At 35.8% G+C, this 21,874-nt stretch overlaps 3 protein-coding genes across 5 annotated transcripts; 2 read left to right on the top strand and 1 right to left on the bottom strand.

The window, feature by feature from the left end:
* Positions 1-344: 344 nt before the first annotated feature.
* On the top strand, positions 345-10,165 carry Pgi (glucose-6-phosphate isomerase). Its single transcript, XM_076129072.1, has 12 exons — positions 345-574; positions 1,084-1,223; positions 1,707-1,875; positions 3,193-3,301; positions 3,752-3,916; positions 4,099-4,211; positions 4,507-4,633; positions 5,133-5,227; positions 5,698-5,856; positions 6,361-6,493; positions 8,084-8,225; positions 8,824-10,165. The coding sequence occupies exons 1-12, from the start codon at positions 360-362 to the stop codon at positions 9,009-9,011; spliced, it is 1,755 nt and encodes a 584-aa protein (XP_075985187.1). The 5' UTR covers positions 345-359; the 3' UTR covers positions 9,012-10,165.
* Positions 10,166-10,777: 612 nt separating this feature from the next.
* On the bottom strand, positions 10,778-18,253 carry Fen1 (Flap structure-specific endonuclease 1). The gene is made up of 8 exons (XM_076129367.1): positions 18,051-18,253; positions 17,906-17,971; positions 17,431-17,634; positions 16,996-17,141; positions 16,517-16,684; positions 15,805-16,023; positions 15,353-15,502; positions 10,778-11,889 (listed from the first exon to the last, which is right to left on the bottom strand). Exons 1-8 carry the CDS (start codon positions 18,130-18,132, stop codon positions 11,782-11,784), a joined length of 1,143 nt encoding a protein of 380 aa, XP_075985482.1. The 5' UTR covers positions 18,133-18,253; the 3' UTR covers positions 10,778-11,781.
* A 277-nt stretch (positions 18,254-18,530) lies between these two features.
* LOC142982831 (plasminogen receptor (KT)) lies at positions 18,531-21,815 on the top strand. 3 transcript variants are annotated; one of them, XM_076129517.1, is made up of 4 exons: positions 18,531-18,700; positions 18,779-18,909; positions 19,181-19,284; positions 19,532-21,815. In XM_076129517.1, exons 1-4 carry the CDS (start codon positions 18,620-18,622, stop codon positions 19,663-19,665), a joined length of 450 nt encoding a protein of 149 aa, XP_075985632.1. In that variant the 5' UTR covers positions 18,531-18,619; the 3' UTR covers positions 19,666-21,815. The 3 variants fall into 3 exon arrangements, with proteins under 3 accessions (XP_075985632.1, XP_075985631.1, XP_075985630.1); XM_076129516.1 differs by having other exon boundaries at positions 19,175-19,284; XM_076129515.1 differs by having other exon boundaries at positions 19,166-19,284.
* Positions 21,816-21,874: the final 59 nt, after the last annotated feature.

Raw genomic sequence — 21,874 nt, 5'->3', positions numbered from 1 at the left:
CACATTGAAAACTATTGATGAAGCCTAGACGAGTCTTCTATCACGTCGCGACATTCGTTTCCCTAACATCATAATAAGCTTACCTGGTTGCAAAATCCCTATTTTCGAAATTATTCTGAGTAGTTGTGGTCCGCGGTCCCCCAGAGGCACACGTATAATCCTAGGCACATTAGAGCACAAAAAAATATTACGTCCGTTTATAGAGTTATTTACATATTCGCTTGTTTTTTGATAGCGTCTAAAATTCAATATAATATGGATCAAAATATTTTGAAAAAAATTATTGTAAATGAAAGTACTTGCTTAGTTTCTTTATCAGTGCATGAACAAAACGCGAATAACCTTCACTTATCATTGAAATGTCAAAAAGACATTCGTTATCAACTATACTACAGTTAGTTCGGAGTCGTACTTTGAAGACCTGTGTAACATCAATTAAAACTATGGAGCCGAAAGTTAATTTAAAACAAGACCCAGCTTACGTGGAAATCCAAAAATTCTACGATGCGAACGGTGCAAAAATAAATATTCAACAATTGTTCCAACAAGATACTGATCGGTTCAATAAATTCAGGTTTGTTCGCATTTTACGCAATTTTTCGTAATATTATTGATATATATTTGTCGGTTTTTATGTTTTGAGCAAGTTTACTTAATAATTCATGGATATATTTGAAGTTTTAGTTAATTTGGGACGAGTTTCATCTAGTTATATCACTTTCACTTTCAAACAGTCGTAAAGGTCGCGCATGCACAATGAGTTGTTTTTTTTTATAATAGGTATTTGTGGCAATGATAATCGAGTCATCCTGATATAAAATCAATTGTTTTAATTAATTAATTAGTGATGTAATCTTATTTCACATTATTTCCATCTGCGTTTTATTATTATTGTTAATTAGCATTACTATAATATTGTTATGAATATATAGAAAATAAATTAACACGCTAATGAGATGAGATGAATAGAGAAAACAAGAATAGAATGCTTAGATAAACAACAACAGTTATGTTATTCTATATAAAATAAATAATTAATTTAACTATTAATAATATATTTTTTAAAATAAAATATTCCTTCAGTCTTCGAGTGCCTACTCCAAACGATGGTGAGATCCTGCTGGACTACTCAAAGAACCGCATCAATGAGCAGCTATGGAGCTTGCTGCTCAACCTTGCCAAGAGCCGCAATGTGGAGAAGGCTAGGGATGCCATGTTCTCAGGTCAGTTACAGCCACTATAACAGGGGTTCTCAACCTTTTCTTAGTCTGGGACCACTTTTATATTATTCTTGTTATAAGGGACCACTATGTAAGTATATCAAAAATAAAGTATAATAATGATCCTGAAAATTTTAAATGTTAAAATCATTCACGGACTATATTTTGTCTTGCATTATAACTATAAAGTAATCCTTTACATGCTTCACTGCTGGGAAAGAATCTCTTTGTGCAAACTGAGAGGTGCTAGGCCTTGCTTTCATCACAGGGGATTACTGGAAAAATCTAGATACAGTTTTTAATTGCACTAACATGTTTTTTCATTTACACTATGCCCTATAAATAGCGCATCTTAAACTATGCATCAAATTATCAATATAATTATTATAGTTTAACACTTTGAGATCTGAAAAAATCCAGTTCTGGAGCGTTCTTTAGTAACAAGAGCACCGTAATACAACCTAATCTTTCGTTTCCACAACGCAGGTGAAAAGATAAACTTCACAGAAGACCGTGCGGTACTGCACATTGCTCTCCGCAACAGACAGAACAGGCCCATCCTGGTCGGTGGCAAGGACGTCACTCCTGATGTCAACGCTGTACTGGCACATATGAAGGAGTTCACCGGCCAAGTGGTCAGCGGGCAGTGGAAGGGGTGAGGAAAAACACACATTTTAAAAATAAATTTAACCTCCTAATGTCCCATTGCTGGGCAGGAACCTTCTACCATGAAGGACTCTAGAGTCCACAATGCTGGCCAAGTGCGCGTTGGGGACTTTGTATACATCCAAGAACTGTTCTAAAGAACTCTCAAGCATGCAAGGTTGCGTCATTATATTTTCCTTCAGGGTTGGAACTAGTGACAATTATTTCCAATATGCACATGATTTCAAAAAGTCGTTGGTGTGTTGCCATGCATTCGAACTCTCAACCGACTTGCATGGGAGGTACCAACTTATACACTAAGTTGTCAGCCTTTATCATTATCATCTGTTTTAAAAAATGTTACCTAATTTCGAAATATTGGTGCCATGAACAACGCACACAAGGAACAACTATAACTAAATCATTCTAGAATTTTATCATGTCCAAGGACGAGTAGAGTAGTAAGATCATCAACAGATAACATATATACACTGATTTAATCTTACAATACACTATAGTTCGTACATAGTATACCTATTATATATTACATAGTCATTGAATCCCTAGCTACAATCGTTTAAGTTATTTATCAAGTAGTACTTATGATAAAGCATATTTGACTTAGATATTATTGAAAACTATCTATGAAGTATTTATTATTGTGTTTTATATACAGTTTATTATTTTACTAGCTTTTACCCGCGACTTCGTCCGCCACCTGAATTTTACCATGGCAATGCGTCATTTTCCAGGGGTAAAAAGTAGCCTATGTCCTTTCTCCGGTATCAAAATATCTCCATACCTAATTTCATGCAAATTGGTTCAGTAGTTTGAGTAACAGACAGACAGACAGACAGAGTTACTTTCGCATTTATAATATTAGTATGGATATGGATATAGCGTCCTTAGAGTCCATTTGAATGTGCTAAGCCAGTTGACCAGTTAATCAGCTACTCTTTACGAAATGTCAAAAACACATTTTAGTATAGAATTAGGGAATAGTAACTTCATAGTTTCGTATTTATGTTGAATGAATGACTACCTATAATCATTAAAATTTCACCATTATTAATAAAAAAATACTCAGGCTATGATAATGTTGCAGTTTAATAATTAGTGTTAACACAGTCAACTACCCAATTCTTTTTCGTTGAGTTCATTTATTGAGGGAGGCAATAGGGCCATAGCCCATAGTGTAGGCTATATAACATCACGCTACGACTAAAAGGAGTGGAGAAACAATAAAAAATACGGAAAAACTGAAGCCCTAGCGGCCGAAATCGCGGGCAGCTGCTATTAGGTAGTAACTATGTACTTTTTGTTGCAGGTACACCGGCAAGACAATCACAGATGTGATCAACATTGGCATCGGCGGCTCAGACCTCGGACCACTCATGGTCACTGAAGCACTTAAACCTTATGCCAATCATCTTAAGGTACCATTCATATCTAATTAATATAATTTAATAAATTATTACAAGTTTGTGTGTAAGATGAGAGATAAATCACCATTATTTTTGCTGTTCACATTAAAGTCCCCATGTAATACAGGGTATCTTACCAAACTCAGTTTTTGAAAACATTTTAACGGACGCTGGATAAAATGAAATAGCACCACTCGACTCGGGAATCGAATGAAAGACTCGTGTTCTGGATAGCAGTCGTCTATATATGAGTAGGATGCATTGCAAGCAAACTTTCTAAATAATATAGTATTTTTTACAGTAATAAGGGAGTATATTATCTTCTATAGCTCTTTATTTAGTATTATATGAAAATTAACACGAACATTGGGATAGTAGTATCAGGGAAACATACTTACATTTCATCACAAATTTCTGGACGTTTCGGCGTAACACTCTTCTACTAACACTACGTATCTCCAGGTGCACTTCGTATCGAACATCGACGGCACGCACTTGGCCGAGGTGCTGAAGCGGCTGAACCCTGAGACGGCGCTGTTCATCATCGCGTCCAAGACCTTCACCACGCAGGAGACCATCACCAACGCCACCTCCGCCAAGACGTGGTTCCTGGAAGCTGCTAAAGATGTAAGTACACACCGCCGGTTACGAGTAGCACCTGACCTTTTTTCAAGGCTTCGCCGATATGATCTGTGTATGTCTTTCTAGTGCGACCCCTCTTCGCGTTTGCATTGACTTATTAAATATTATAATTTAGATTAGACATTTTGTAAAAAAACTGTGTATAGACAGATAATTTTGTGTTATAGCCGTCAGCAGTAGCTAAGCACTTCGTGGCGTTGTCCACAAACGCTGAGAAGGTGACAGCGTTCGGTATCGACGCTAACAACATGTTCGGATTCTGGGACTGGGTTGGCGGCAGGTAAACGCCTTGACGTTTGTTACATAACTTAGAACTTTTTTGAAAACTTAACTTCCCTAAAAACATAAACAATATATTAGTATTGTACATCACGCCATTTTCTTTCTTCGAAAGAAATTGAAGTCACACAAAAATGCTTGATTCTGTTCCTCATGTTGTATCTTAAATTCAAAATCACTATTTAAAGTAAATCTCTACTCTTTCATTTCGAATTATTAATAACTCATTGACCAAGCACTTGACTTCACCAGTTGTTAGGCTTATTTAATACTAATAAAATTAACTTTTATCTTAGGTACTCGCTGTGGTCTGCGATCGGTCTATCAATCTCGCTGTACATCGGATACGACAACTTCGAGAAACTTCTAGAAGGAGCCAGCTTCATGGACAACCACTTCTGCACCGCGCCTCTTGAGAAAAATGTAAGATATTAGTTTTAAAGCTTAATTTAACATAATTATATGGTAAATAAGTGATACAAGCAGATAAAAACCCAGTAATCACACTTAAGAAAAAAAAATAGCTTTTAAATCTAATTTAACATAATAATATGATAAATATTTAGAAGTAAGTACTTAAAAACGAACTCTCTTTTTCATAAAAATATATGAAGTTATGAAAGGCTTATATATACAATATACATACTGTTTTGTTTCTTTCACTCCATAGCGAAATGCAGAAGAGAAAACATATTATAGTGGTTTTTTAACTAAAATAGGTTTACAATGTGTTTATGAATAAGAGGGTTAGTAATTTTCTATGCGTTGTCCGTAACTCATTTCCTCTATGCATATTTTCGCTGTCCTTAAGTTTCAAACTCATTTATAAATTCGTATACGCAAACTACGGAAGGTACACGCATTTACGTGCACGTACGCAAGCGTATACGCATTATTTCTGACGATATGTGTGTGTGGTCAGGCCCCAGTGATCCTGGCGTTGCTCGGAGTGTGGTACAGCAACTTCTACGGCGCGGAGACACACGCGCTGTTGCCTTACGACCAGTATTTACACAGGTAGTAGAGAAAATACAGTATTTATTTTAAGGCCAATTTGGGTAACTTTGAATCATTTGTGTAACATTGAACGTGGGAATTTGAACTAGTTTCGATTATTTTTTCATATGAAACCAATACTTTTATCAATTACTTAGTTAAAATTCCCACTGTCAATGTTACCCAAATGATTCAAAGTTACCCAAGTTGATTGCACTAAGAGTTGAGCTTGAAATAATTAGACATGTCTTAAACAGTATATACTTTCTAATTATCTGTACCTTGGCATTAAATATTATTATGCAATTCAAAAAGCGTACACTTTATCTCACTTTGTAAAGACATACGAAATAAAAATATACTCTTTTGGAAATTGATTACAATTTTTTATATTAATTATGTAATTTAAAAAAAAATAACTATGAAAAGTAAGAAAAAAATCTAAGCGTTGAATATAAAATAACGCTATTTACATTTCTCGTGTGATATAGATTTGCGGCGTACTTCCAACAAGGCGACATGGAGAGTAACGGCAAGTACGTGACGCGCTCGGGCTCCGTGGTGGACTACAGCACGGGGCCCATCGTGTGGGGCGAGCCGGGGACCAACGGACAACACGCCTTCTACCAACTTATACATCAAGGAACTAGGTACTTTACTAACTATTTTCTTTACTTCTTGACCTAGGAGTCAAACCCAAGACTTTGGTAAACTGGACTGTCTTTCTACTCGACTCTGGAATCAAACTTGTCTCCTTGTGACCTGCAGTCACACATATTATTTCTCAGTGCACAGAAGCCGCCAAATTCCAGCGTATTACATAACGAGCTATCTAACTCACGTAGTTCGTTTCGCATAAAATGTTTCATTCCTTATTACAGCTGTGTAGTGGATGAAAAATAGGAATAAATTTACAAGTAAAATGATTATTTTATTTATCTGACTACTTCTACGCCGAATGTCATCAAAATCGCTTTCGCAGTTTTAATCTGAAAGCCTGAACGGCCTACTAACATCAATTTTTATTCAGGTAATGCTGAAACGTGGCGAAGACCAAAACGCCGAATAAGAAGTTTCGTTTAAGCCTTTGAATTCTATCATGTGTGATAGTTATTTTAAATTTATTATGCTTACACATGCTATTTGTCTGTCAGGCTGATTCCGTGTGACTTCATAGCGCCGGCACAGACCCACAACCCCATCAGCGGCGGAGTTCATCACAAGATCCTGCTCGCTAACTTCCTCGCGCAAACTGAAGCACTCATGAAGGGCAAGACTGCCGCTGAGGTGAGTACACTCTTGAAAACATTAGTTATTAAAATACGTAACGTATTTAGGTGTAAGGAGACTTTTTTATTAAAGACTAGAGGCCGCCCGTGACTTCGTCCGCGTGAAAACCCTTCCTGTGTATATCCCGATACTTCGGGAACTCCGGGCTAAAAAGTAGCGTATGTGTTATTCTGAGTCTTCACTACCTATATACCAAATTTCATCGTAACCGATTCAGTAGTATTTTCGTGAAAGAATAACAAACCATCATAAATTCATACATACTCACAAACTTTCAAATTTAGAATAAGGTACCTGCGGGTATTAAGGCCTGTCGGGTAATAAGGCCTAAATAACAAAAAACGTACTTAAAACAGTAGTTGACGATCAAGATTACTGTCACACAAGCTCAGAGAGTATACGAGTCGCTGCGAAGTGGCGGACGCACTCTAGCACTTCTCCCCCCGCAAATATCGTCGAAGTAATTCAGAAGTGCGGTTCAGCAGCACGAATTATAAAAATTGACTCCAGTAAAACGTAAGTTGTTTAGAAAATATCATATTTACAAACCTGTATTGACTGTCCGCTTATTAATTAAGGTATGCTTGTCCGTAGATTACCGTTTTAAGCGACTTGTACTTTATAAAAATTATATTATTATTATTTTCTGTAAATAGGTGGTTGGCGGATATTAAGGCCTATAAAATTTTACAATAGGCCTTATTATACTCCTGCTTTTTTAACTGCTATATAAGTAGGAGCGTGTATTAAAAATGTTTGTTAGCGGGTAGTATATACGTGGTTTATATTTTCAAATTATTTATTATTGTTTTCAGTGCTTACAGTCACGATGCCTCCCAAACGATCATTGTGGTCAGAAGGCGATCTGACAAAAATTAATCACAAAAAAAAAATATCGCTACTGTCATGCCTGCAGAGAATATAGAATGGATGATGCAATGAGGCAATGTTCGCGATGCTCCAAGTGGTACCACGAAGATTGTGTCGGTTTGACTGCAGAATATACTGATGATTTTCAATGTCCCGATGGATGCGAATAAGGACAATTTATTTCATTTATTAAGACTACTATGCTTTCTATTGCCTTATGTTAATGATTATTGATGTCAAGAATACTAATTTACTTAGTTTAAGTTGATTTTTGAATAGTTTATAGTATAGGCCTTTTTACCCTACCCTATTATAATAAGGCCTAAAGACAGCGTTTTTTTAAAAGTGATATAATGTTTTAGTTTTAAGCTTTAGAAGCTATTTTTTGTTTAAACTCGGTAGTAATATAAGTACATGACTGATTATTATAAAAACTGGTTGATTATATTGGATATTCTTCATTTTATTACAAATCTCCCTTAGCTAGGCCTTAATACCCGCGGGTACCTTATTAGTAGGATATAGTGCCATTTTTTATTATTTTTTTATAGTGACGTAGCTTTGGAAGTAACTACGCTGGCTTTACTGAAGCCAGGGTGTTTTCTAGTAATGAGCGATGGTTTAGGCCAGGAGTCCACAAAACGAGAAACAATTCTTAGACAGGCAAGGTTTCAAAACATTGTTTTGTCAATATAACTCATTTCATAATATTTTCAGGCTAAAGCCGAGTTAGAGAAGTCCGGCATGGCGGCTGACGCGGTGTCTAAGATCTTGCCACACAAGGTGTTCGTGGGCAACCGTCCCACTAACTCCATCGTAGTCAAGAAAGTCACTCCCTTCACACTTGGAGCGCTCATCGGTAAGTAAAAAGCCGAAGTAAATGCAGGTCTTCAAAGCCCCATCTTGTTGCTTATAATATAACTAAATATTAGGTCGGAGAAAAAGTCTTTTCGCATTATAGTATGTATGAACTTGTAATAAAATCTTTTCTCTACACAAAAAGCTCGATATTTGGGTACCTAACGAGCTCACTGAAAGAAACCTAATGCACCGTGTACAAGTGTACGTGTATACTTGAAGCCTAAGAGATTTTATTACAAATGCGAAAAGACTTTTTCCCCGACTTAATAATTTCTGTAAGATTTCGGCGGAATGCATTTTGGTTTGCTGTAGTTAAAGTAGGTATTGTAATTTTTTTTTGCCAAAGTTGTCTAAAGATTCTGAATATGATGTTTTATGTATTCGGATACTCTATGTTAGGATCACTATAGAGTAGAGAAATTAGTACCATTTTTTTTAAAATATAATTTGTCACCTTTCCGAAATATCGACAGAATAATTTGTTTTCATTCTATATTTTTAAGAAATATGTTTGTTTTGATTTTTCAAACGGACAATAGCGCATTTGAACCTAAATCTTTTTTTAATTTTATTTAATATCTTTATTTTTCTTTTAGCGATGTACGAGCACAAGATCTTCACTCAGGGCGTGATCTGGGACATCAACTCGTTCGACCAGTGGGGCGTGGAGCTCGGCAAGCAGCTGGCCAAGGCCATCGAGCCGGAACTACAGGACAACACGCCCGTCACATCACACGATGCCTCCACTAATGGACTCATTAACTTCTTGAAGGCTAACTTCTAAGTTGAAAAGTTTGCAGAATATATTTTAAGAATAAATGTGATTGTCATAAGAAATATAAAATATATAGATATATTGTTATTGTTTTGTTAATAATATAGAAACATTTTACATTGTTTTATCTTTTTAATAAAGTATTTGTTGTTGATCTTGCATCGCAAATAAATAAAAATCATTTTATGTAATCGTTTGTATGGCAATTATTGAGATCTATGCATGTATAAAATCACGCCTTTTTCCCATAAGGGTAGGCAGAGATAGCAGATCTATCTTTTTTTTAAGTTATTTATTAAAGTTAATGACTTATTTTAATGCTGCAATAATTATCTTATCAATTAACACCAAATATTGCACATTTTAATCTGAAAAACTTAATTAAATTAATAACATTTATTTCTTACATATATTCTGCATTCTTTCAAAGACATTTTATAAAGCTTTTGTCTCATATAATTATGTAGTGATATTAATATTTAAGCATAATGAGGAACGTACTGAAATGTAACAAATTGTAAAGAAAATATATTATTTATTAATTGTATGTATGCTTATTTTGAATGTTGCACTTTAAGAGTGGAAAATAAAGATGAAGGAAAATTTATATCATTTATTATTACCTTTTAGAGCTCTGTATGAAAACTAGATCAGATGCAGACATTTTTATTTCAGTCCAACAACTTAGTAGAGAGCTTTGTTAACACATTGGTTGCCAGCAACTTACTGAGTGGGCAGCGAAAGTGTTAACAAGGTTTATACCTAGCGGTGGCATGCAACATTCACAATTTTAGAACATCAATAACGCGCGAGTTAGTCTGATACAGCTACTTTATTTTGAAAATAAAACGAATTATTCATTATAATGCCAAGGTTCTCTACTAAGTTCTTAAGACTATAGAATATTGAAAGTCATTTTACACATTTATAAGTATTTTTGTAGTATAGTACTTATTAATAAAGTTTGCATGTACTTAGAAATCAAATCATATAATTATAATCAAAATTAAACAATGAACAATGGATCAAAATCTAGTTTTTAAGTCGAAATATTGATATATTTGTAGCGTATTTGAAATATTTATGAGATTGTGACATATACGTATGTTTATATTATTTGTATGATATTGTAATCGTGTTGGAAATAAAATGTTTGTTTTGCACGATCGTATGTTTTATTTAAAACTAGCTGACCCGCGCAACTTCGCTTGCGTCACGTAAGAGAGAATGGGAATTTTCCCCGTTTTTGTAACATTTTTCGTTACTACTCCGCTCCTAATGGTCGTAGCGTGATGATATATAGCCTATAGCCTTCCTCGATAAATGGGCTATCTAACAGTGAAAGAATTTTAATTTATCGGACCAGCAGTTCCTGAGATTAGTGCGTTCAAACAAACAAACAAACAAACAAACAAACTCTTCAGCTTTATAATATTAGTATAGATGTTCGACCAAAATTCGCTGCTTTACAAAACAAACGGGCCACAAAATACCAATTTATTTTGAAAATTGGCATTGGATCGGGTGATTTTAAATGTTTTTGATTTGTGGGCCTTTTGTTTCAATGCAACGAATTACGAAATTGTAAAGTGCTTTGGTATTCTGAAAGTATAATATGTTCACTCATCCACAGAACCTCGGCAAGCGTAGCTTAACCTCAGAGAACGATCCTCGCGCCTGTTGTAAATAAGCCACAAGGTATTTGGTTGTGTATAGTGAAAAGGTAATAACTAAACAGAGCAGGCTGTCTTTAGTAGAAAATAAAACAACATAAAGTCAGTTTCATTAATTATTCATGTATTAATCATAACCAATTATCAGTCACAACACATCATTATAACAACTTTAGTAGAACAAGTCTCAAAATGAATGAAATTTTATTACATTTTATTATCGAATTTGCGATCCAGCGCAGATGTATTAAACCAATCTTAAATTGTACACATTATTAATTACGAGGTAGATTTTCATTTCAGTGCTTTTAGAAACAAAATCATGAGAACTATATTTCAGTTCTAAATCATGAGAAGTCGATTAAAAAGTGCAATTGAGCGCTGCGTTTTTCAGGCGACGCAATTTTATTTTACATCATATTGGAAAAAGGTTTTGGGCCGGTGGCGACCCCTCAAACTTGAACTTAAGCTTCTATTGACCCCCCCCCCCCCTCGTCCCCCCTACAAATACAAAATCGGCGTCCTCTGGAAAACTAAAGCTAAGGCCTAAAAATGTAACATTTTAATGGACTAAAACCATTTCTTTTAATCACGTAGCATAATACCATTATACAATCTCACGACACAATCAATATTAGACCTTAAAATCAACAATGCATTAAAAAATGCGCTGCTTCTAATTTAGAGTTTTACGAACTTAAGTCATACTTAAACGTAACGCCGAATACTCAAGCGACACTCAATTTTAAGTTACATTTAAGACTCGTGCTGTCACCACTACTTTGAAGTGTAGTTGTAGTTAGTAAGTTGACTGGGTTAGCCAAAAAATATAATTTAAAATGCTTAGGCTATGTATTTTTTTCGTACTTGATATTGAAATTGTAATTATTATAGACAGAAACATTTTAGTAGACACTCATTTGATACCAACGAAAAAACACTGTGACATCAGTACACCATATTCCCATACTACTTTTTTTTTTCATTTCATAAGGAGTAGCTGATTTGACTGGTAGTCTAACCCTGTTTTGAGCGTCACTCAAAATTAAGTATAGTTAGAGTACTTGGCTGTTATAAACCTAGTTCTTAAGTTAACTATAGTATATCTATTTAGGCTTCCTTCCCCGGCCGCCGCCGGCTGTCTTCGCCTTCTTCTTAGCTGCGTTCTTCTTATCCTCTTCTGCTTTTCGTTTGGGGTTTGGTACAGATTTTACCTGAAAAAAAAAAATTGTTGACAACTATCTGACAAATGTGACCTATAAATATAACGCAATTTCTAGCAAACTACACGATTCTTGGTATTATTTAGATATTACCGATAATCGTGTTCATAAACGCTACCATTACGTCGGGAGGTCGTGGGTTCGATACCCACACCGAAAAAATATTTGTGCGATCCACTAATAATTGTTTCGGGACTGGTTGTGCTTTGCAGGGGCCGAAACAAGTTCCATGATCGAAAATACTGATTTTACTGACCAAAAATTCAAAAATACTGACCAAATACTGACCATTTCCAAACCGTTTTTTGGGTGAATGGTGTGAAATATGAAGCTTATTTTCAGTTATTGGCCTCCACCATCCCCATAAACAACCAGCACCGCCTTTTTATTGTGTTAATGTCCAATAGACTCCAAAAAACACTTTTTTTTTTGTTAAAAAAGACAACTCCCGCACTAAGAATTGCTCTTGTGTCGCGGGGACTTTTTACAAACATACAAACAACGGACACAAAGCACAACCAGACCCGAAGCAATTATTTGTGGATCGCACAAATAATTGCTCCGTGTGGGAATCGAACCCACGACCTCCCGACGCAGTGGTATTGGCGTGGTGACCTAAACCACTGCGCCACGGAAGCAGTCAAATGGTTTATTTGTGTTTTTTGGAGTCTATTGGACAAAAAAACGCCAATAAACTCCAAAAATTCTAAAAAAACTCCATTAAACTCCAATAAACACCAAAATCTCTAATAAACTTCCCGTCTTACGAATTTTCGATGAGGTCTTACGAATTTTCGATGAGGTCTTACGAATTTTCGATGAGGTCTTACGAATTTTCGATGAGGTCTTACGAATTTTCGATGAGGTCTTACGAATTTTCGATGAGGTCTTACGAATTTTCGATCAGGTCTTACGAATTTTCGATCAGGTCTTACGAATTTCCGATCAGGTCTTACGAATTTTCGATCAGGTCTTAAGAATTTTTTACGAGTTGAGAAGTTTTTACCCATTCCAAAAAAGTGCGCAACGCCGCTAAACACGTTTTCACTCCAAAAATATTGATTTAAAACAGATGCTATTTTTGAGGTCATGTGATGCTTAAATATACAGGGTGTAAATGACAGCCTACCGAAAACGAAAAAAAATGACTTTAGACATGATTCTGATTTTTCCGATTTTTTATGCGTTTTTTTTAATTTTTTTTGGTATTATTTCGTTAATACTACATAATGCAACATGAATATGAAAAAAAATCCGTCATATTACTGTTTTCCACAAAAAACAGCAATGGATTAAAACAACGTATAAATTCGCTATCAGCTGTGCGCGGCCAACGACACCGCGCCGGCGGCGGCCGGCCGCGACGGTCGACGTCACGCCGCGTACCTACGCGCGCCACACAGACACACGATTACGCACACAGCTGTCAGCCTCACACTCACTAGTATGCAGCGTTACTTAGTATTTGTTCTATGTTAAAAATGAAAATTACATAATTATCCCGCTCTCCGATAAAAGGTAAATTCATAAGATTTAAAATGTGTGATATCTTATTATTACACGTACAAATACATACAGAACGACAAAAAATCCTATTGATATTCTTTAGCGCTATAAAAATCTCTAATAAACAATTTAACATGTATTGTCGCTTTGTTCCATTTGTTCTTGCAAATTTCTATTCGATATTTACACGCTCATTCATACTTCATACAAGCGCGGTGCGCCTCGAAAAGAAGATGGCCGTAGTGACGCGTGACGCCGCGACCGCGCGTGGATGTTACATAGATGGGATGCGACAAAATGGATGCTAAGTAATTCTCCGGGGATTATGAATTATGATAAGTTAGTTTCTCTGATAAGAATATTAATGGATATTGATTGTTATCATTGTTATGTACCTACATTTTTTATGGTTTAATTAAATAATCGTTTCGAGTTTATTTTATTTACTTTAAGCTGATTTTATGTTATAAATATCAAAGTATTTTAAACTTACATCAATAATGTTTGTAATGTTATTTGGTATTTGAATAAAACTACAATGCAACCAGTAACAACTGTGACAAGTAAAAATAGTAATGCCACATCAATATTTTATTGAATCTAATCTCTCGCTGGGATACTAACTCGTCGCTCGTCACCAAATCGGCGGCGCGCGGGCGGACGGCGCGGAGGGAGCGGGTGGCGCGGGCGAGGGGCGGCGCGAGTGAGCGGAGAGGCGCCCGCGCCGGCGGCTCTCTTTGATAGTTCGAGCAATTCGCTCGCGGAAGACGGAAGCTCTTCACCGGTGTCGTTCGTTATGTCCTATTCGTCGTGTCGTGTGTGAACTATTGTTTATTATTACTTGTTATTGTTTCGGTTTTGTGTTGTTGTTTTTATTGTTATTATTTTTGTTGTTATTGTTTTCGAAGTGCAGTTGTGTTCGTAAATAGGAAGAAATGTTGATGTGTTATGTATGGTGAAGCACGTGGAAGTGCACGGCGTGCTCTGCACCTGTACGTCCGGATCCAAAGGTACTCAAACTCTCGCCATACACCAGGTATTTGCGTGTTGATAGACATTGATAACAATATGTTTTAGCACTTTCTTATTATTGGTTACATTTTGCTATTATTGTTTGATTTCACGTAAGCCAAGTAGGTACCTACCTGCTTACAATTTTACTATGAGCTATTGTAACATACGGGCCTACTTACGATACCATAAACGATACATAAGATTGTTATCTAATGATAGGGTTGCATACTAGTGAGCGCATAGACGTGGTGGTACGCGTACGTACCTACGACGCGTCGCGACATGTCGTCGATCAGCGCGCCGCCGCCGCCAGAAGTCTCGTAGGCATGCGCGGAGATACATCGCGTTGTTCACTATACATTGAACGCTCAAAAATGACTAACTCGGGAACCAATCATTTCCGAGAAATATCGTTGGAGTAAATTTCGCGCATACAGTGTCACAAACTTACCAGTAAAGTTTTCGGTTAGCTGTCATTTACACCCTGTATATGTACGTAGATCATCCACATATACAAAGTGTCCAAACCAGCCCTCAGATATCATCACTGGACAAATCGAGAATGTAGGATTGGCCAAAAGCAGAGGAAAACCAAAAAAAGTATATTGAATTTGGAAAAATACTGACAATACTGACCAATTTTCGAAAATACTGACTTTTACTGACCAGGTCCAAAAATACTGACTTTTACTGACTTTACTGACCTGTTTCGGCCCCTGGCTTTGTGTCCGTTGTTTGTATTTTTGTAGAACTCCCCGCGACATATGAGGACTTCTTAGTGCAGGAGGTGTAAAAAAACCCATATGTACATCAAAAATAACGAAAATAGAAATAATAAAATATAAATCGAAATGAGCAAATACACTAGCACTAGGATCAGAGAGAGGCAACACCATGGGAAAATATCTAAAAAGTGTAAGTTAGTAGTACATACAGTAAAGAATCCATCAAGCCGTCCCTGTGTGGTCCCGGTGCGTGCTTTCATCAGTTTCTTGGCTCCATTGCGCACGCGCTCCTCGTTGAACTGCTTGTCTCCACACAAGAACTTCACCAGACCTTCCTCGTCCGGGTCTGACCATTTTAACTGCAAGAGTTAATAATTATACAAAGTATGAAAAGTATTCCTACACACATGCTTGAGTATAACTCATATTCTCAACAATGTATTTTAATTATCGAAAATATGTCTGATTTAAATGATAGTATGAATTTAATGATAAATGAACTTATTTCGTTAACGGAGTGAGGTGCAAGGGAAAAAGATCGCTTCTTGCTAGTTTTAACAAGACGGGTAACATGTTAGACTTTTTTTAAGATGACCATACACTATACTGGTACTTTATCTACACGCAATTCAGTTGGCAAGAAATGAATATATTTATTTACCTCAATATCCTTAGGATCAGCGACCTCCGGCTGCAAGAACAGCTCCCTAGCTCTCTTAAAGTCCCAGTTCTCCGGCGGCGGGTACTTCTCCGTGTCGATGTTCCGCAACACTTCCTCGAGACAGCGGTGCTGACGGATCAGCTCGATGGCGCGCTTCGGACCGATGCCGCGGATAGAGCCGCAGTAGTCACAGCCAAGGAGAATGCACAGGTCTATGAACTGAAGATAAAAACTAGCTTTAGTACATTTACTTCTCGCATTATTTATTTTTCTTGCACGTATACGATCGTCCACGTATATTTACGGGCGAACACGTGCACGTTGGCCTTAAGGGTCAACTCACACGAAAGAACGGCGAAGTACAGCGATGCGAAGCGCAGTCTCAGTATATTATGAAGTGTGCTCGAGAAGTCGCATGACTCCGCGCTTCGTTGCCCTTGGCCACTCTTTGAGTGTGTGTTGACCCTCATACCTTTAATGTTAGTATTCTTCTTTGTTTGAAAAACCATTGCTGGGCAAGCGTTTTTATCTGGGAAGGGGTTAGATTACCATGCGCCATACGCCATACTGGCCTATTGCTGATTGGAGAAGTAGCGCACATTCAAAAACTTTATTAAAGTACACACTCAAGAATAGAAAAGCAGTGTTTTAATACGATGTTCTTGTTTTCGAAAAATAAATTCTATAAAATATTAGTGATGCATCTTCTCACCTCACTCTGCTCCAACTCCAGTCCCTTCAGTACTTGATCAAGATGGAACTCTTGTACAGGCATCTTGCGTGCTTCAGAGAAAGTCAGGTGACGCAGTAGCACATTGGTGCCGAATGTTAACGCGTCCATATCTTCTGTAGCCGTGGCGAACACCTTGCCAGCTTTCACCTGGGTATAGTTAAATAGTGTTTGATTCAGTTCGGAGAAAACATATAAATTAACTAGCTGACCCGCGCAACTTCGCTTGCGTCACATAAGAGAGAATGGGTCATATTTTTCCCATTTTGTAACATTTCTTACTTCTACTCTGCTCCTATTGGTTGTAGCGTGAAAGAATTTTTCAAATCGCACCAGTAGTTCCTGAGATTAGCGCGTTCAAACAAACAAACTCTTTAGTTATATATTATATATTAGTATAGATTTGTGAGTAGTATAATATTAGTATAGATTTGTGACACAGTGTGAGAGTAATAACTTACAAGTGCAGCACATTGCGCCTCAGCTTCACACGGAGCCTCTACTACGGGCACCCCCATTAGTTTGAGCAGCTCACGAGCCTCCTCATTGTGTTGCTTTGTCACCTTCACCAGGCGACGGTTGAACTTCTCTATATTTTCCTGGTCACCTAGAAATAGTAAAAAAATTTATATATACTGACAATATACATAATAGTGATGGCTGAAGTTAAGTGTTTATAAGATTAAGGTTTCAACCCCTAATAAAATCTTTTCAGAACAAAACATCCATAAAGTATTTGTCCATACCAATATGTTTCATAGAAGCAGAGATAGCCAATTGTGGTAAGTTGTCACTTCCCCTAAACCCCACTTAACTAAGGATTCACTGTTTCTAACATTATGATAGTTGAAAGTCTTAAAATTTAGCTTTTATGTGCTGGCAACAATATGTCTTACCAGCTTCAGTAGCCTTCTGTAACTCCTTCTCGGCCTCCTCTCTCCTCTCAGCTCTCTTGTTCAGCTGATGGGACTTCATGTCTGGAGGTTTACCGTCAAACACATACACCGGCTTGATGCCGTTCTCCACCAGTCTGATGGTACGGTAGAACGTTCCCATGAGATGAGATGTTGTTTCTCCATCTACAGAGACTAACTGGTTACCTGCAAGCGTGTAATAGGATTTAGTTTTGGTATTTTTATAGTACTGCAATGTAGGTAAGTCATGAGAGAAAATTTCATTGCAAAAATCAAACTACGTGTTTATTACTAAGTGTCTATTGAAAATGTAAGCGTTCGATGTTTATTTATTGCTGCTTATAGAAACCGAACCTTTTGTGCAAGATTAGGAGGAGATCTAACTCTCAACACAGCAGGTTGAAAGAGACCTCAAATCGGTATTCTACTTTAATAATAAACGAAAATAAAGACTCACCATCACTTCTAACAGCAATCAAGAACTGATACAAGCTCATGTAAGCGTCAATCGCAATTTTACGTCCTGAAAAACAATAAAAAAATTATATTTTTTCATCTTCATAGGTTATATTCTTCCGATTGTTTAACGATTTTCGACATACCAAAGTAGTTTTTGATCTCCATTTCTTTTACGGCGTGAGGAGCAATGTCCGCTATTAACTTTGATAAGCCTAGAATACCCATCTTGGCTTATTTATACCAATAATATTAGAAAAATATGTTATGTTATATTTGAAAATATTTTTACGCTCTGTGAATTTGGCGCGAAAGCACCAAGCGCCCAAATAGTTGGTTCACTCAACTGACGTTTCAAGTTGTCAATAAATAGTGATGTGGTCATAAACAATTCAGTCTACCAAAATATCGATTGGGTACATTTAATTGCTTTTTCTAAATTAAATAATTTTATTAAAATAAAAGAACCGCAAGTAACTTTTAAATTGGACTAGTATTATTATTTTATTTCCTTTTGTGAGATTTTTGTAGTAACAAATAAGTAAGTGACATGCAGCTTGTAGAGCAAAAACAAACCGTCTGTTTGCCTAAGCAAAAAAACTGTTTTGACAACAAACAGCTGATAGCTTCGTAATAGCTAAATCGTAGTAGGGCGTTGATCGTCAATTGTTGTGATTTTTGTTTAATTAACGCAACTAGTAAGTAATTTGTAAACATGGGCAACTATTTAACAGTGAATATGGAAGAAAACTTCAAAAAGAATCAAGAATTCATTCAAAGTATAAACAAAATAAAGGTAAGTCATTGAATCATAAAATATGGTCATAAAACATTGTAGCATACGTATATATTTTATTTTGTAAAATTATTTTAGATGGAGAGGCAAATACAGTTGCAATATCAATTGCAAGAGCGTCAAATGGCGTTGCAAATAGCGAAAAGTAGGGACACCTGCCTCTGGTTGACTGCATTCTCAGTAACTGCAGTGGCAGGATTATTTACAGGGTACAGTATAATTAAATTACTATTTTCTTCCAATGAGCACACAGTCCATCTGTTTGGAACAAAATCCTTGAGCAATATTTATGTAATAAATGGAAAATTTGATTAGCGATCTGGCAAGCTTCCAGTAAGATGCATCTTTTCCTGATTAGCATCTTTGCTATGAATAGCTCTATGAAATTTGCATGGCTTCATGTTTCATTTTAATAATAATTCGATATGAATTGAAACGATACCATTTCCACGACGTAATGTGAAGTTATAACAGTTTCAGGCGGACTAAGAGAGCCTATCTGCTGATGCCTCTTATACCTCTCACCTATGTGACTTTGTACTATTGGGACATGGCTTACGGGAATAAAGTACACAGGATAAGAAGTAAGTGGATTTAATTTTTACCGTATTACCTAAAGACACATCTTTATTAGTCAGAGTAGCTTGGTATACTTACCTTGAATTTTAATATAATTTGTTTTTACACGCGTTATTAAACAATAACAAAGCATAGGGAATTCCTATCGACGCGGCGACGGTTGTTTGCAAAAGTGGTCAGGAAAAAAGTGTTTAAGGTAAAAAAATCGTCAGTAATATTCATCGTTTATACATAAACTGCAATGTGTTTCAGTGGAAGCTGAACACATAATGACGCACGAAGCGGAATCTCTTGAATGGCCTTGCGGTCTTCCCACTCCGTCTTCTATTGACCTCGGACGTTTGGACGTGGAAGAAAAGAAGAAGATCCACCCTCCTCTACTCTAAATAATAAACTTTGAACTACAAAGTGTGCCTTCACCGCAATGTAGATCTAGCGGTTAGAGTAGACCCACAATTAACTGCATTTCTAAAGCGAAAATTTCAACAACCAAGTTTTCCTTCGAAACTTTCAAGTGAAGTATTTCCAATTCGGTTATTTGCGTTATAAAATGAAGTGATGACTGTTTTTTTCGTGATATATTATGACGTATTTAGGTTTTTGATATAACTGCTTTCGATATGATTTATCTTTTATTGTTATTAGTAAAGATTTAATGTATTCAATTTAGATCTCATTACGGGTTTCCACTTAATATAAACCCGTGTTCTTTAGAAAAGGCGTGTGTTATCTTAATTGCTTTATACTTTTTTTCTTGTGCAGGGAACTTTATGGTTGTGTTGCAGTTTAAAACTAGTTTTTGTGCGTTGCTCTTTTTAGTATATAATTAAGTTTATGAAAAAAGTATAGTTTGGGAAAATATTGTGTACCTATATATTCTCGAATAAGCAAATGGTTTAATGTACAAAAGAGGGAAAACGATACATAAAAAGAGGAAAAATCGACACGAATGGTTCGAATATAAAGTTAAACTTATATTATCACGTGGTTTGTATATGTAGAAGGCGACACGAGCTCGTATGAAGGCGAAATTTCCAGTGTTTAATGACGCACTAGAGAGTTGCGGTCGTTTTGGGAATAACTACGTCTGAAGTAATGGGGTTAAGTATACTTAAACGTCCTTGTAGAGCTATTAACCAAATTATGTGTCGTTAACTCCTATGGAGGCAGACTTTAGGCCTTTACTTATGTATAATTGTTGAGCAAATATGAGCGTAGAATTGAAATTTTCGCTTCAGAAAATGTAGCGTAGTAACAGCTAGTTATATGAGGCACAATTATAACACAACAATAATTATCATAACTCAACTAAATACATTTTTAGTATTTCGATATTTGACGATATTTTGAATATTGTAAATAAACATCGAAAGTAAATGAGATATTAAAACTTTAGGATTTTGGACTTAGCAATTTTAAGATTCAAGTTTATTGAAAACTCCTCGAGTGTTTTTTCATTATGATTCATATTGATATAATAATATGTAATTATTGACATATTGATAAACACAGTACTTAAAACACGTTCAATTAAATGATCCGCTTTAAAAGATAATAATTAAAAGTACTTATAAAATTGTATTACTACGAAATGTGTAGTAATGTTATGACTTATCGTTCAAAAAGTTTTCAATATTCATCTCTTTGAAAAGTCGTTTACATCGATGTCCAAAAATTTAGCTATGTTTGCTCAGTGCTTTACTCTTTAGCGCGTAATTTATATTACTCGTGCAGTAGAATTTAATATCGTCGAATCATTTACATATATTTAATAATATTATATTTGTGATATTGCAAACAATTTTATTACGCTAGTCTAAGTTTTATTTTTGAGATTTTTTGTTTTGTTTTTTATATTTAAAACATTATATTGATGTTAATTTTTATTTTTTATATATTGTAGTAGATAATAAGGAAAGATTTCACGTTCCATTTACTAAATTTACCTAATTAGTAATGTGTTTGCAGCTTAGAGCATGTCCATTTTAGATTACGATTGAGATGACACCAAGTAAGTGTAGTTATTCACCGTTGCAAAAATATAAGAAATGACATCATAGTGTGGATTATTTGTCACTTTTAGATCAAACACAGATTAAATGATAGAAAGAGAAATATCCCATCATTCGTGCTATGCTGGTATTTTATTACAGTTTAAAAAATTACGTGCTTGGCTTATTTTCTAGCTTTGAGACTTTTTAGGCGTTTGTTACAAACAAACGCTGAATTTTCTGTACATTGCAAAAGTAGGTATGATAGCGCACAATAACGTTAGCTATTTACGAAAATGGGATTATTTCTACAGATAGTATTATTGTGATACTGGTAATCATTCGAGACGTCTCCAGCTCTAAGATTTGCTCACATTTAATTCCTAAACTAGTATTATGCATTTACTAAATTACCATTATAGAGAAAAACATATTATAGTATTAAAAGACAAATATTTAGATAGTATAATTCCCCGCTGTTTTGAGCAGTTGGTTCTCAGAATTACTGTACTAATGTTGATAAAAATAAAATCTCGAATAATAAATGGCGTTTCATTTTTAATTCCCGATCGTAGGTTTTGTTGTGAATAATTTAACACCTACA

This window comes from Anticarsia gemmatalis, chromosome 22 (assembly GCF_050436995.1).
Source record: "Anticarsia gemmatalis isolate Benzon Research Colony breed Stoneville strain chromosome 22, ilAntGemm2 primary, whole genome shotgun sequence".
Classification (NCBI taxonomy): Eukaryota; Metazoa; Arthropoda; class Insecta; order Lepidoptera; family Erebidae; genus Anticarsia; species Anticarsia gemmatalis.
Note: the sequence above shows the minus strand (reverse complement) of the source record. Positions and strands in the feature narration are given on the sequence as shown.